This window comes from Eptatretus burgeri, chromosome 12, assembly GCF_056783735.1.
Source record: "Eptatretus burgeri isolate ZD-2024b chromosome 12, Ebu_testis_v1, whole genome shotgun sequence".
NCBI lineage: Eukaryota > Metazoa > Chordata > Myxini > Myxiniformes > Myxinidae > Eptatretus > Eptatretus burgeri.
In genome coordinates this window covers 7,694,328-7,709,649 of record NC_140972.1, presented here as the reverse complement: position 1 = coordinate 7,709,649, position 15,322 = coordinate 7,694,328, and the positions used below count along the sequence as shown (strand labels likewise).

Below are 15,322 nucleotides of genomic sequence, written 5' to 3'. Positions count from 1 at the left end.
TATCGTGTAGCCTCTCCTCTACCGTTTCCATCTCCCACGTCTCTGGCAATACTTCTATTTCCTCCTTTGTCTCTGTTATCTCCACGTGTCTTTTACACATCTCAGTCACCCCATTTCATTTTTCCCTCTGTGTCACCGTCACTCTCTCTGTCACCTGCATAAGTCTCGTCTTACACGTCTCCCGCATTAGTTTGTCCTCCACTGCGGGGCCAACACAGTCCACACTCCCCTTCAGCTCGTTCGCTCCAGCACGTGGCAACGTCATTTTGCCCGCCTGCAGGCATCGCCCCACGCGCTGCATTTTCTCCCGCAGTGTTTGCATATTTGCATCCATGTCGCCCCTTATTGCATCCATTTTGCCATTCATGGCTTTGAAATCGCCCCGCAGATCCGTGTTTGCATCCATTTTGGCGTCCATATCGCGCGCATTCGTTTTCATTTCGATCATCAACGCCTCAAACATTTCCATCATCCGATCCGTGGGCGGATTGGCACGTGGGGGGCGCTCGTCCGCCGCCCCTGCCACTGCGCCAATTTCGAGCTCTGCGTTTATTTGCGGGGTAAATTCATCCTGTATATTAGGAATGTCCTGCACAGGGATTTCGCCCTGGGCCATGGATTCCATTATTTCCAAATCCATTACCCCCTGCTCCCGTTCGCCTTGAACCGCCATCTTGCTTATCGGAACAATTTAAAAGCTCGTATTTGGTGGGAATCGAGGGTCGCTCCGCACACCTCTGATCCGATTCCCGTTAATTTGGTTCGGAGGCGAGATGGGTTTTAATCTCACTCCTTGACAACAGTTACGAATTTGCCACCCGCCCAGCATGCGAACAGCCGCTTTAGCCAATGGCGGACGTCTCGCCCACCGGACGGACAATTCAGTCGCGACTTTCTGGAACAACGCCGAAAACCAGTCACGGGTGTGCTCCAAGCGCACACAACGGCATAGTCAACACTCTACCCGCACGCGACAGGGTCAATGGCCGAATTATCGATATACCTAAGTATGCGTGCGGGCAGACTACCGATAGACCGTACCTCAACGAAGGCCTGCTTGGACACGAACCGCTGAAGCGGTTCGTTCCGTTCTGGGATAACCGAGTAGTGTATTATCGCCAGGCCTCGTTGGACCCAATTCTTTTATCGGCTATTAAAAAGCCCGCAATTATTCAGAGAGCAATACGGCGGTTCAATGGGGAAAGAAGACGCAACAAACGGGTTAACATTCACACAAGGACGTTTATTCATAATAGCACATATGCAGGCATGCACATATACATTTATGCAAGGCAAAGAAAGGCACAACAAGAACTACAACCGTCTATTATTATTATTATTTACAAGCACTTACACAGTTCTACTTGCGGGACATGGCGCCACAACATTCACACAAAAATAAAAGCAAAGAAAGACCCCCTCAAAGGCAAGGGAGTCAGACTGGACCCGTAGGCCTTTATGTCCAAGGAGCCTGGTTGACCGAAGGGACTCCCAGAGGTCGCCGCAGGTTACCTTCACCCTCGTGGTGACTCGGTTGGGCAACCCTCGGTGGACCCTCTCAAGCTCCTCACCGACTGTGGGGACTCCAGGCTCGAACGCGGCTGCTAACAACTCCACACTTCCGAGACCTCCACAGACTCGCTGCTCCACCCAGACCGAGACCTCCACCGACCCGACCAACAACCAACCTTCAGACCAAGACAGCTCGACAGTCGTCTTTTGATGTGATACGTCGATCTGTCTGTTTGTGTAATGTGTATTACTCGTTTTTCTAACCGCCCCCAAAACAATTTTTTTTTCAGGGTGAAACTTCAAGGTCGATGAGGGAGGGGTAAATATTGTCCGATTGGAAAAAAAGTTCACCAGGAGAGTTTTCTCGACTATTCCAATGAATCCCAGGGGTTGGACCTTAGAAAATCCGAAGTTTAGGAATAAGGACCACCCTACTACCTACCTCAGATCAACCCCACCCATACTCATGATGTCCTTTACATCAAATAACCCAATTCCCAAGCACTCCCTTTTTCAAGGCTATTGTGATTTTTGTCCCTCTCCCTCACCTCTTTTCATTTGTTAGTTATTGGTTGGTTTGTTCCTTTTGTTTCATACCCGCTTCTCCTCTTCCTCTTCTTGCTTGGGTGAATTCAGCTGATTCACCCCCATGTGTCCTTTTCCCCCTCCTCCTTGATTACACTCACTTTCACTCCATTGTTGGCGTTTCCCCCTTTCCATTTTGTTCCGCCCCCTTCCATGAGCCTCGATCATATATCTTGTATTGTACATGAATAAATGGCGGTGTGTGTCAGGTGTGTTTGTCAGTATGCGTCTCCTCCATAACTCCAAAACCATGAAACCGAGTAGCCTGAAACTCTGCATGAGCTCCTATAAGCTACTAAATAACTAAAGGAACTACTAAGGGAACTCCAAGAACGTGCAAGAATGAAAATTGAGGGTTTGGGTTAATTAAAACACTCCTTTTGAAGATAATTAACGGCCGCGAACGATGCACCACGTCACGCGAGCACAGATGAGCAGGCAACGTGGTGGATTATCTGCAATGTTTATTTAACGAGTAAGTAAAACTTTACGATGTCTCGAGGGTCGTTCTACATTAAGCAGCAACTCTTTTGTGGATAAGGTCATGATTTGAACAAATTCATTTCATTTCATTAACTGCTGCATGCGGGCGGCTTTAAAGTTAAAAGGATCTGACATGGTATGCAGCCACAGCCTGGCCAGCCGTTCCTCATCAACCATATAATTGATGTGCTTAAGCCACTTGCAGAGGGAATCGTTCCCTAAACACGGACGCTCCGTGCTGTGCCCCGCCGCTCCGAGCGAGTGGTCCGCGCCCCGTCTCCCCGAGAGAGGTGCGTGTGTGTGTGCGCGTGTTTCATAAAGCATAACAATATCTCCAACTCACCCACCCCGTGTCTCTGTCTGTCTGTCTGACTCTGTGTCTCTCTGTCTGTCTGTCTGTGTGTGTCTCTCTGTCTGTCTCTATCTCTATCTCTGTCTCTGTCTCTGTCTCTCTCATCCTTGCTCTACTCACACCCAATACAGTGCAGCGGCTTCTTCCCACACCTACGTCTCTCTCCGCGGATGCATCAGGGCGTTGTTTTCCGTGGACGTGTCGCGCCGGTATTTATGTCCAGATGGGAGTTTGTCTGCGGATGCGTCTGGCAGTTTTTTTAATCCGGACGAGTCTGGGGCGGTGTTTGTCTCTGGGCCGTATTTATTGTATGATGGGTCGAAAATTGATTTCAGACATTATTTTGTTTCCATCTTCAATGTTATTCTATGCAGAATCATTTTGACGAGACAGTTTGAATCGTAATTAACACTCCACCACATGTCTGCCTTCCCTTCCTTTCACCTCACACTGTCTTCCCTTCCCCCACCCACCTCACTCCCACACCCCTCTCTCTCCTCTCTCTTTTCCCCTCCACCTCTTCACTCCCCCCCCCATCTCTCTATCCCCGACCCCTCATTCTCCCCCACCCACCCCCCTTGAGCACTCCTGTCAGCAAAGCGACGAGTGGTATTTGCTCATCGAATAAGTAAAGCTCTTTCTAACCACTGACTCTCACTTACTCACTGACTGATATTAAAGATCGGTACCTTCCGGGTGACGTAGAAAGCTGAAATTTTGCATACCGATGGACATCAAAGCCGGTACACTGGGGGGGGGGGGGTCGCAGAATCGTCGGACCACATCCTTAAATGATGATATAAATCAATTAAAAAATATATTAAAAAAGCAAAACAAAACAAAAAAATGCAGGTGAACATCGAAGCAGATACACCAGGAAAAAAAAAATAATCACAGAACTGTCGGAAAGCATCAGTCAATGAAAAAATAAATAAATGAAAAATCAAATGCAGGTAAACGACCTGAGACAATGGGGAAGCAAGGTTCATTATTGCCTACAAAATGTGTAAGCTTATGCCCCACTGCAAGGGATGGCCCTTTGCATCTGAGGATACACCGAGTGGCTGAAGTAGGAGGTTCACCTTGATTCATGAAGAAGCAGTTGCCACACAAGGGACCAATGAAGAGGAGGGGACAGATCCAAAAAGACCTGATAGAGGAAGATCAGCCACCCTGTCTGGTGGACAGCCTATATGCCAGGCTTCTTGGGTCCCATGCTCATCAGGACAACGCTGAAGTCTGGGCCAGCCTTTTCAATGAGCTCATCTATTACCTAAGAGAGCCTGTCATCAACAGAAGGAGCGGCCGTGCCACTACAATGATGGAAGCAAAATGCAGACAGGCTGAAAACACTCGATCCACTGTCAAGAAAGTTCCTTTGTCCTCAACCTTCTGTCCCAAGCAAGTGTGTGTTCAGTGAAAGTCAGAGCCATTTATAACAAATCAAAGAGCCGGACGACGAGGGAGAATGCAGAAAAACTGTGCTTTCTGCACTACAATTTTCAGCTGCTAAATGGGGACGACTAAGCTATCAAAACTGAGTGGGCTATCTGGATGAAAATGGAACACACCATCACCGACAGTCGAGAGAGAATTCAACACACGCCACTAATAGATCTCATCACAATCTTTTCACATTTTCATTTGTTATAAACAATAACTTTACATCTCTCATATCACAGACATGATCTTCTGGCTTAGAAAGATGTACTTACAAAGATGTAGATGGTCATGTAACCTTGGGAATGTTCTCGTAATCTGATATAATAATGAGTCACGAGAGTTTTTACATCACATAATAGGATGGATGGCATTGTTCAAGTGAAAGAACAAGAGATTAAGAAATTACATTGTTCAGATTTGTGAAATGTTTATGGTTGTTACTAAATAAATAATATATGCTTTGTTAATAAAGTTGTTAATCTTGAGACAATTATCACCTCCACCACCAAAGGTGAAGGAGGTCATGTTTTCACCCCTTTCTGTCTTATTGTTTGTTTGTGTGCAGGATATCTCAAAAAGTTGTGGACGGATCCGGATGAAGGTTGGTAGACATGGGTGTGTGTGACAAGGAAGAATTGATTCAATTTTGGTGAAGATCCAAATTCGGATCTGATATTTTTTTTAAGTGATTCTTCACTATTGAGAGATAGGGCAAAACTAATATATAGCACGATATCTCAAAAAGTTGTGGACGGATTCGGGTAAAACTTGGTGGGCATATTGGGTGTGTGGCAAGGAAGAATTGATTTGATTTTGGTGAAGATCCAAATCCGAATCCGGATTCGAGAGTTATTTAATTTGTAACGTGATTCTTCACTATTGAGAGATACGGCCAAAAACTATATAGTACTGTTATAGCATGATATTTCAAAAATGTATTGGGCCCGATATGTTCTCATGGATCAAGCATTACGGGGTGGAAGTGTGCACTCTTCCGAGTGCCCTTCTAGTTATTTAGTGCAATTCTCTTTTTTGTCATGCTAATTAATTATAGCTATCAGCTGATATATCAGTCTACCTGGCATCTAACATATCGGTACTGGTATCGGCCCTGAAAAATCAATACCGCCGACCTCGACAGGACCTTATGAAAACCCCGGCTCAGTTTTGAGTAGTTGAGTCTCTGTCCCATCGAATAAAGGGTGTAAACTGTATTTCTAAAGAACATGTTGGCATTATATCGTGCCTGGTAAAGCATTTTTTTTGGATTTGACCATCAAGCCCAAATCACCAGGCTACATCCATCTGCACAACAGTCCCTACCCTCCCACTCCTCATCTCAACACCACACCCCCTCCTCTCCCCTTTCACCCTCCTCTGCTTCCCAGTGCAATCCCCTCTACTACTCCTAAAATCCACGTGTCCACCCACCACGTTGCTTAGTCCCAAATCCCACACCCACATCTCCACTGTCTTTTTGGATTGTATTAACTGCAATTTAATACAATGAAGGACCAAATTTCCTGATTTATCTTCTTAAAACAAACGTGGTATATTGATATGCTCTTAAAACAAACGTGATATACTGACCAAGCTCCAAATTTTGATTATATTGTTACGGCTGTGGAAATTCGCAATACACCATAAAGGGTCCTCATATCAGTTATGATGCTATGTTTATGTGCAGATAGGTCCCCGTTGTTTAAAGGAAATTTTTCATGTTCACTGGGCTGCGACTCTTTGAGATAGCCGTTTTTCTTTATCTATCGTCACACACACCACACACACACACACACACACACACACACACACACACACACACACACACACACACACACACACGGAGGTAGTAGAGGACAATGGGGGCGAGCTCGCGGAACATGTTGGGACCCGGTGCAGGCACCCGGATAGCCTCCTCCAGGAACGAGGGGAGGGAGTATGCCCCCTTGAGGTGACTCACGGCCAGGTGGGTTCGGTCGTGCCAAGCGGAGTAGAGGGGGCGAGTGCTGTGGATGGGTGCACACGGAGCTTGGGGGGTTTGGAGACCCTGGAACCCCTTGTGGTGGCGCTAATCCCCAGTGCGTGTGTTCACAAGTGTGGCGAAATGCGTGCTGCAATGCACGCATAGCATGGGTGAAAGGCGTTGTGTGAAAGAGACCCTGTGTGAGTGGTGTGGGTGCGAGTGTGCCGGGGTGCGTGCTTCCCGGCACACAGAGTGCGAGTGAAACGGTCTGTATGAATGAAACACCGCGTGTGAGTGTCACCGCGTGTGTGAGTAGAAGGGTGTGTGCGAGTGAAAGGTTGTGTGTGAGCGAGACAGCGTGTGAGGAGATGACGTTCGGCATGCGCGAGCACGCAGCCACGTCTCCCGGTGTGAATGTCATGGAATGGTGTGTGAGCGTCCTAACACGCAGGAGTGCGTGGATGGAATGGAGACGACGGCGGCGACAGAGGGACAAAAGCCGGGTAGCGGCCGTAGCTGGATTAGGGACCGCGCAGGGTTTACCCAGCAGCGAGCGAGAGGTTCGGCCCATGCTTCGAACGAGACCGCCACGTGCGCGCTTGCGGGAGTAAAACCCGGTCCGTAAACGCCAGCGGTGGATGTTGCCGATCCCGCGGACGGACAACAGGTAGGCTGGAAAACAGATTTGGACCGGATGGGTTCTCCACGCGAGCGTGTGTGTGAGGCTCCGACGGGCAGAGCACGCGTTCGTGTGGGGAACCCCTCGAAACGCGAGGCTTGTTTTGAATGCGCAGGGTGACGTCATGGCTGCACGTCGGGTTGAAATCCGGCAGGAGTGGAGATCCCTGCCGGATAGTACCGTCCAGAGGGACGAGGTACACGAACAGCTGCCATGACGTTACGGGCAAGGTGCGCAGGTTGCGAGTTGCCGCTCGAATAAAAAAATATAAATAAATAAAAAACAAGCCTCGCTTCGGGTGAACAGGATTCCCAGGCAAGGGGTGGAAGACCCCCCTGCCAGGGCAGAGGAAGGAACTCGTTAGGGGGAAGGGTAATCTCAGCTGGACCAGCTCCATGGGGCAAGGATAAGTCCTCATGGGGTCCATGGAATGGATTAGTTAGAGGGATTTTAGTTGAGATTTAGGAGGGGAAATGATTTTTGAGGATATGGAGACGTGGACTGACTTGTGGATGTATAGAGGGGACGTAGCTTAGCTACGTAGGTTAAAAGGAACGTGCTATAGTGTAAGGGACGACGAGGGAGCACGAGGTAGTTAGGGGAGGCAGTGAGAAGAATGGCAGAATCAGCTAAGTGAGAGTTGAAGAGTGAAGTGGAAAATGTACTTGTTCAGTGAGTGAGGCCAGCGAGCCTGTGTGTATGGAGTGAATGGGGAATGCATGGTGCGATGAGTGATTGGGGGGAGGAGTGATTCCTGCCCAAGGGACCCCGGGGTCAGAGTAATGTGAGTTAGGGGGTTAGTCAAATTGACAAAAATGGAGGTCATTTTGTGGTTGGTGGGAAACTAGGCTCGATACCCACTTGGAGGGGTACAGGAGCCCTGTTGACGAGCTGGGAGAGTGGCTACGAGCGGTGAGTGTCGCTGAGTGGGTACCCCGGGCACCGGGCTAGTCAGCCGCAGTAGGCCAAGGGTCCAGTGGGGGCCGTGATAACGTAGTGGGCATGAGTGCGCCCGCATGATGCAGGGTCCCGGGCACCATATGCCACGGGGGCAGTGTACTGGGCACGGGCGACCCTCGGAAAGGGACCCGGGGCGCCAACACGCCACGTGGGCATCGGAGGGGGAGTTGCCAAAGAGGGCACTCCCCGGTGGTTAGGGAGCTGGTAGCCTTGGAGGCAGTGTAGTGCCCGGGGGTGCCATCGTCGGAGAATCGGCAGAGGGTAGTTCCTGCCAAGGGAGCCACGCGTCCCACCCATGAGACCGTGTAAGGGCACGGGAGGAAAATTGGGGGGCAAGGCCAAAAATTGAAAGGACATCAACACAGGTGACGGGAATCTTGGTTGTTAGAACCGGTAGTTTAAGTGAGAGGCGCTTGTTGAAAGCCCCGGGGTAGTTTAAGGAATAAATGGTTAGGGTAGATCGGAAGTGTACCCCTCCGCACCATCCATCCCTTCGCTCTCGTTGTGGACCGCTGGACCCACTTTGGGTTAGATCGCTGAAGTCTGAGGAGGCCATTCTGAGGCTTTATTGGGCCTCGACACAGGACGCAAGCTCTCCCTTATTCCACTCCAGGAAGGGAACGTCGGGGTTGGGAGTAGGCTGGGAGACGATGGGTTCGCCGATCAGACATGGGGGGGGGGGGGAAAGAGACAAATTATAGTCGTGAGGGGAAAAAAATTAAAAAAATAAAATAAAAAATAAGTTGGGGCTAAATTGGTTTTTAACAAATTAAGGGATTGGGAATGAACCGCGACAGGCAAAGGCAATAGGTTGGGAGGGAGACAGTCAGGGAGGTCCGAGCCCGCCCTCCGAGTGGCCAGCACCACCGCACTCCCTCCACCAACCTCCTCATTGCAAGGCCTGTGCAGGCCACTTCATAGGCTGGCTGTTTGCTTCAAGGCTTGTGCAGGCCACTTCATCTGCCGGCTCTGGTTGTTACAACGGCCTTGTTTCGTCATGCCATGCCTTGCCTGCCCACCTTTGCCATGATCCATGCCTGCTGCCCTCGTCCATTTTGCCCCGTTCTGTTTTGCATCCCCCCCCACCCCTGTTCATTACCATGTGCGCCGGGATCGTCGCGCAAGCTGCAAGGACTGCTCTGTCGGCAGCTGCAACACGGGACTGCACTGGCAGACCGTGCAACGTTTACCAGTTCACTGCGTTCATTTAAAAAGGGGGAGGCCTTGGAGTGCACGTAAGCAGCCGGCCACATTCCGTCACCTGCAGTGGTTGTGACTGTTGTTTCTTCCCGCAGAGTCCATAGATCCTGGGCCATGGTTTAGTGTAAATTTTGTAAGTTAAGGTGTAATTGTAAATATGTTTTGCACCCCCGGCATTTATGTCTCAGCGCCGGCAATTTATTTAAGTCGCCTGTATGAGTGGGTTTGTTTAGTTAGGTACTCAGCCCATAGGTTATTTATTTTGGGGACACGAATACACTGAATGTCGCACTCAGGGATCCGAAGGTAAATCGTACTGGGGAGAACTTCCATATTATGGCACACGAAAATTCGACGACTCGGGACGAGTCTGTAAAAAAAGGGAGGGGGGGGTAGCATTACGGTTGTGGAAATTCGCAATACACCATAAAGGTTCCTTAGATTAGCTATGCCGGTAAGTGAGTGTTCAGATAGGTCCCCACCGTTGTTTAAAGGGATTTCTTCATGTTCACCGGGCTGCGATTCTTTGAGATAGCCGTTTTTCTTTATCCATCGTTATTTTGAGCCACCATTGCAACAAACCTCCACGCAAACAACAACCGCCACCAATTACGCCACAACGCCCACCACGCTCACACCACCCCCACAACAATCACCACCATCTTCGCCACTACGCCCGCTTATGAACGCCATCCTCCGCGGACCACGGTAAGACGGTTTCCGGGTCGGAAACAGTCTGAGAAGGATTGGCAGAACAAAAGATCTTGTGAAGCCTGTGGGGTTTTTCCCGCCTGCTTTCCCCGCGCTTGGTGTGAAGGGAAGGGGGCAGGGCAGCTCGCTCCCTATTGCTGGAACACGGGGTGTGAGGCGGACGGAGTGAGGGCACGCTCCTTTTCGAGAAGCTTCTCGAAGGGAGGCGGAGCCGAAAACGGGGTGGGGCGAAGGGCGGAGCCCCGCGCCATAAAGGGCGGACCGCACGCGGAGCTCTCTCTTCTCTTCTTCTGTCTTCTTCTTGGTTCATGCTCTACAGTCTCTCTCGGTGATTCACGTTGGGCCTCCTCCTCTCTTCATGGTTCATGCGCTCTTCTTGGCTCGCGCTCCCCTCATCCTCACTCATTCCCGCACTCGTGGCCTGGTGGTGGAGACGCGGACGGGAGGCGCCGCAGTGTGGCCTGTGGTGGACCTGCGTGTCCGGACGAGGGGTGCCGGAGAGGGTTCGCCGGCCGCGTGGGAGGTCGGAACCAGGCGCGACCCCGCTAACGGTCATGGGAGGGGGACTGGACGGCCATGAAAGGGAGGTCCTTTCTTTTCTTTTTACTTTTGCTTGCATGGTGTGGCGCCGTCTGTAAGTAGAACCTGTTTAAGTGACTGTGTTGTACAGAATTCCCTGCTTTATTTCGGTTGTATTGTTTTCTTGCTGTATATATTGCATGACTGCTTTAAGTGTGTGTAAATAATAAATGTGCTTGGCGAACTGTTCCCCGTCGTTGTGTCCTTTCCTTTAGTGAAAGTTCCACGTTACCTCGTGGAATAATTAGTGAGGGTTTGAACACCCGGGTAAAGTAATCTGAACCGTCGAGGTCGGCGATAACACCGCTCTGTTATCCCTAAAGTACGGAACGAACCGCTTAAGCGGTTCGTGTCCAAAGCCGACCTGCGGCATGGTGCAACCCCTCGGGAGGTTACCCACGCGGGTATTTAGGTATATTGACATTCGGCGATTCACCCTATTTCGCGCGGGTAGAATGCGGACTGGATTGTGGTGAGGTTAAACCCCCACCCGTGACTGGCTCCTGGCAGTAGTTCCAGGAGGGTCACGACTGAAATGTCCGACCGGTGGGCGACGTGGTCACGATTAGAGTTACGTGGCCGATCGCACGCCGGGCGGACCAGAATTCGTAACAATATGGTATTTCTTTGCAAATTCTGCCTCTTCATCACATTTCCAAAAGTAACAAAACAACAGGAAAAATTACCCCCGTGTGGGGGTGACGGTCATCTCTATAATACCACAAGTTCTCAATGTTCAGTTATGACCAAAGACTACCACGCAGTTCTACTGTGCAGCTCGAACTGCGCAGTTTGGTTAAAGATGACTCGGCATTTTGGCGCGCGCGCGCGCACGAAATTATATTTTGAAAATAAATGCCGACGTTTACATTTCGGGTTTTGAAACTTTTGCACCTTCGGCAGAAAATGATTAAATATAAAATTACCCCCGTGTGGGGGTGACGGTCATCTCTATAATACCACAAGTTCTCAATGTTCAGTTAAGACCGAAGACTACTGCGCAGCTCGACTGCGCAGTTTGGTTAAAGATGACTCGGCATTTTGGCGCGCACGAAATTATATTTTGAAAATAAATGCCGATGTTTACATTTCGGGTTTTGAAACTTTTGCACCTTCGACGGAAAATGTAAAAATATAAAATTACCCCCATGTGGGGGTGACAGTCATCTCTATAATACCACAAATTCTCAATGTTCAGTTATGATCGGACTACTGCGCAGTTCTACAGCGCAGCTCGAACTGCACAGTTTGGTTAAAGATGACTCGGCATTTTGGCGCACGCGCACGGAATTATATTTTGAAAATAAATGCCGGCGTTTACATTTCGGGTTTTGAAACTTTTGCACCTTCGGCGGAAAATTTATTAATATACAAGGTCAACTGCTATGCGACACCATTCACTAACTTTTACCATGCCCAGTAGAGAATATATAGACTCCTGAAGGTAGGGCAGTTTTTGCAAACTTTGAAGTCACGTGACGCGAAAACGAAAGCGAAATTCGAAAAACCGTCCCGATCAAATTTAGATATTGTCCCATACATTCATATGCCACAATCAAATTCAAGATCGATTGAGAAATGTAGGAGGAGATAGATTTTTAAAATCGTCATTTTCGCATTTTTTGCCAACTTTGAAGTCACGTGACACGAAAACAAAAGCGAATATCGAAAATCCGGCCTGACCAAATTTAGATATTGTCCCATAGATTCATATGCTACAATCAAATTCAAGATCGCTTGAGAAATGGCGGAGGAGATAGAATTTGAAAATTGTCATTTTCGCAACTTCAAAGGCCTCGTGACGTTGACAGTCACACCATCGTGTACGTCTCATCGACCTCTATCAGGATCACTAATGACCAGATCTCCCGCTTCAACTTCATTGTGAACGGACGGATCGAAGGACATCGACACCCATATTAGTAGGTCATGCTCGAAGAGATGACCGAACAAGCATGAGTTCCTGTTACTAGGGTGTAGTGTTCTCGGGTCAGGAGGGATTTTTGGCCAACTTTGAAGTCACGTGACGCAAAAACGAAAGCAAATTTCAAAAATCCGGCATGACCAAATCTAGATATTGTCCCATAGATTCATATGCCACAATCAAATTCAAGATAACTTAAGAAATGTAGGAGATAGATTTTGAAAATCGTCATTTTGCAACTACATGAAGCAGTTTTCACAAAATTCAAAGTCACGTGACGTGTACGTATTCGAAGATATCGATATTCTTTCGAATGGATATGAAAGACAAGGTCAGCTGCTATGCAATGACACCATTCACTAACTTTTACCATGCCCAGTAGAGAATATATAGCCTCCTGAAGGTAGGGCAGTTTTTGCAAACTTTGAAGTCACGTGACGCGAAAACGAAAGCGAAATTCGAAAATCCGTCCTGACCAAATTTAGATATTGTCCCATACATTCATATGCCATAATCAAATTCAAGATCGCTTGAGAAATGTAGGAGGAGATAGATTTTGAAAATCGTCATTTTCGCAACTTCAAAGACCTCGTGACCTTGACCTTCGGTGACCTTGAAAGTCATACCATCGTGTACGTCTCATCGACCTCTATCAGGACGACTAATGACCAGATCTCCCGCTTCAACTTCATTGTGAACAGACGGACGGATCGAAGGACATCGACACCCATATTATTAGGTCATGCTCGAAGAGATGACCTAAAAAGGCTAAAAATGTGTTTTATATTTATATTTCATTTCTGTTTCCTTCCTTCTTTGTGAATTGCATCGGCGTTTTTGGCCATCTTCCAGATCACGTGATGATCAAACGGGAAGGAAATTCAAAAATCTGTCCAGTTAGATACAAGATAATATTTTTTTACTATCATTATCAATAAACAGTTGCCGAATATCTTGTAGAATGGCAGACTAGATAGGTTTTGAAAATGGCGATTTTTATAACTTACGTGACCTCGTGACCTTGACCCTGACCTTGAACCCGGACAAAAGTTATATCGTTCTGCAACATTCATCGACCTCTACCCACAACTAAGTTTCATCAAGATCGGAAAGAAAAATTGTTGACGGACGGTCATTTGGTCCGGCTTTATTCGGTCATCTCGGTAGAGATGACCTAAAAAGGAAAACAATAACAAATCTCATACAAAGGCTTGATATTAAACATAGACAAAAGTGGAATTTTGTTTTCAAGAAGCAATTGTGAGGGGAACCGTGGAAAACTATTAGGAAGAACTTACCAAGACTGGATGGTTTCACAAGCTCATCGAGCATGTCATAAAATGGCAAACGCTTGAGCCGCACATCAGGATGAACAGGATGCACGTGATGCCTTGACAAGGAACCGGGCATGGCTGATGACAAAGCACGATCGAGCTCAGGTCCAGACGTAAGGAGAGGTGGCACTGCGACGGGTGATGTTGATGAAGTGGAAGAGGGAACCGGTAACCCACCATCATAAGACAGAGGTACAGCAAGGGGTGATGTCGTGGTCACACCACTCAATTCACCCGTTGAGGAAGAAACAGTGCCCATATTAACCTGCAAAATGTGAGAAAACCTGCATTCAACTTATGCAATCACAAAAAGGTTTTTTGGGGGTGCACGACCAAAAATGTACGCAAGGGACACGTGCAAGCTTTGCACACGCCGGGTTCTCACGATGGGGCATTTTTACCCACTTTCTAACCCGTGTTTTGTTTCTACCCTTTTGCCAATTATAGATTAAAAATAACCCAATGTAAACACATGAAGCAAAAAAACATGCGTACGGCTTGAATGTAGATGTACAATACATTTTGGTTAAATACCTGGTATCAATCCAATTGCATTGGGCCATTGACCAACACCCAGGTCTAAGGCCTGCCAATCTGTGCTACTTCATGCAATGGCAGCGCATGATTTTGTTGGGGCGGCGTAGGTTCCGTCGATGTTGATTTTTCTCGATTTCGATAAACCGGTGGGGTCGTACAAATATCATTAAAAAAAAAATTAAATAATGAATTATTTTTATGCAGGTTCCAAAAATACGCACTGGTCCAATGGTCCATTACGTATTCATATACGACGTACACATCATTGACAGTAATTTTTCAAAGTATTCCCGCAAGGGGAATTATTTTTCCCTCATGATGAGAACAGTTATTTTACTTCCAATTTCAACTTGTATTAAAAATGATTTAGTTTTAAATCGAGATCAGTAATGGAAATCGACACAAGTCAAAATCCTTCGCCATCAACGTACCAGTATGACCATCATACCAATATCGCAGATCTCCGACTTGGCACAGGATTTCTAAAGCGTATCTGATTCACGTAAAATCATAACCAATTGGCAATTGCTATAACACCAGTCACCAGGTCAAATAAAAATGCGATTGCTTGTGCAGGTGCTTGGATGCTGAGGGTTAAAAGTTAAAACATACTGTACTTACTTCCTGTTACGTTTTGACGTCATACTTTTCACTGATTGTTCCATCTTTAGCCGAGACGCCGAGTGCATCAAAGCATATTAAATCATGAACAGTATTTAAGGATTATTAAACACCTTTCTTGATGTGTTGGTGATATACCGGGTATTTTTTTTATATCGATTTTTTTTCGGTACACCGGCATATTCAGAATTCCAATACCGGTATATCAATATGCAAAATTATAACTGGTATATCGATATATCGCCAGACCCGAGGGTGGCATCAGGCAAGCTGGCCAATCAATGGGTGTAAAGCAGTCAGGGCAGCTGAACTAAAACGGCACTCTACGATGTCGCAACGTCAATCGGTATGCCTCTACCCCCATTATGCAGACTTGTACCAAGTTTGATTTAAATCCCTGAACAAAGATTCAAGATATTAAACGATTCTGGCTGCCAGA

At 47.5% G+C, this 15,322-nt stretch overlaps 1 protein-coding gene across 10 annotated transcripts in view; it reads right to left on the bottom strand.

Moving 5' to 3' along the window:
• LOC147015035 (E3 SUMO-protein ligase PIAS2-like) overlaps positions 1–15,322 on the bottom strand; it is a 297,048-nt gene that overhangs the window by 157,599 nt on the left and 124,127 nt on the right. For all 10 annotated transcript variants that reach the window (XR_015050202.1, XM_085849372.1, XM_085849367.1 and 7 more), the window contains one exon: positions 13,690–13,990. Coding sequence is in view for 9 of the 10 variants with exons in the window: in XM_085849372.1 (XP_085705498.1) it covers positions 13,690–13,990 (301 nt within the window). In the remaining variant the exon portion in view is untranslated. The remainder of the gene's footprint in view (positions 1–13,689; positions 13,991–15,322) is intronic.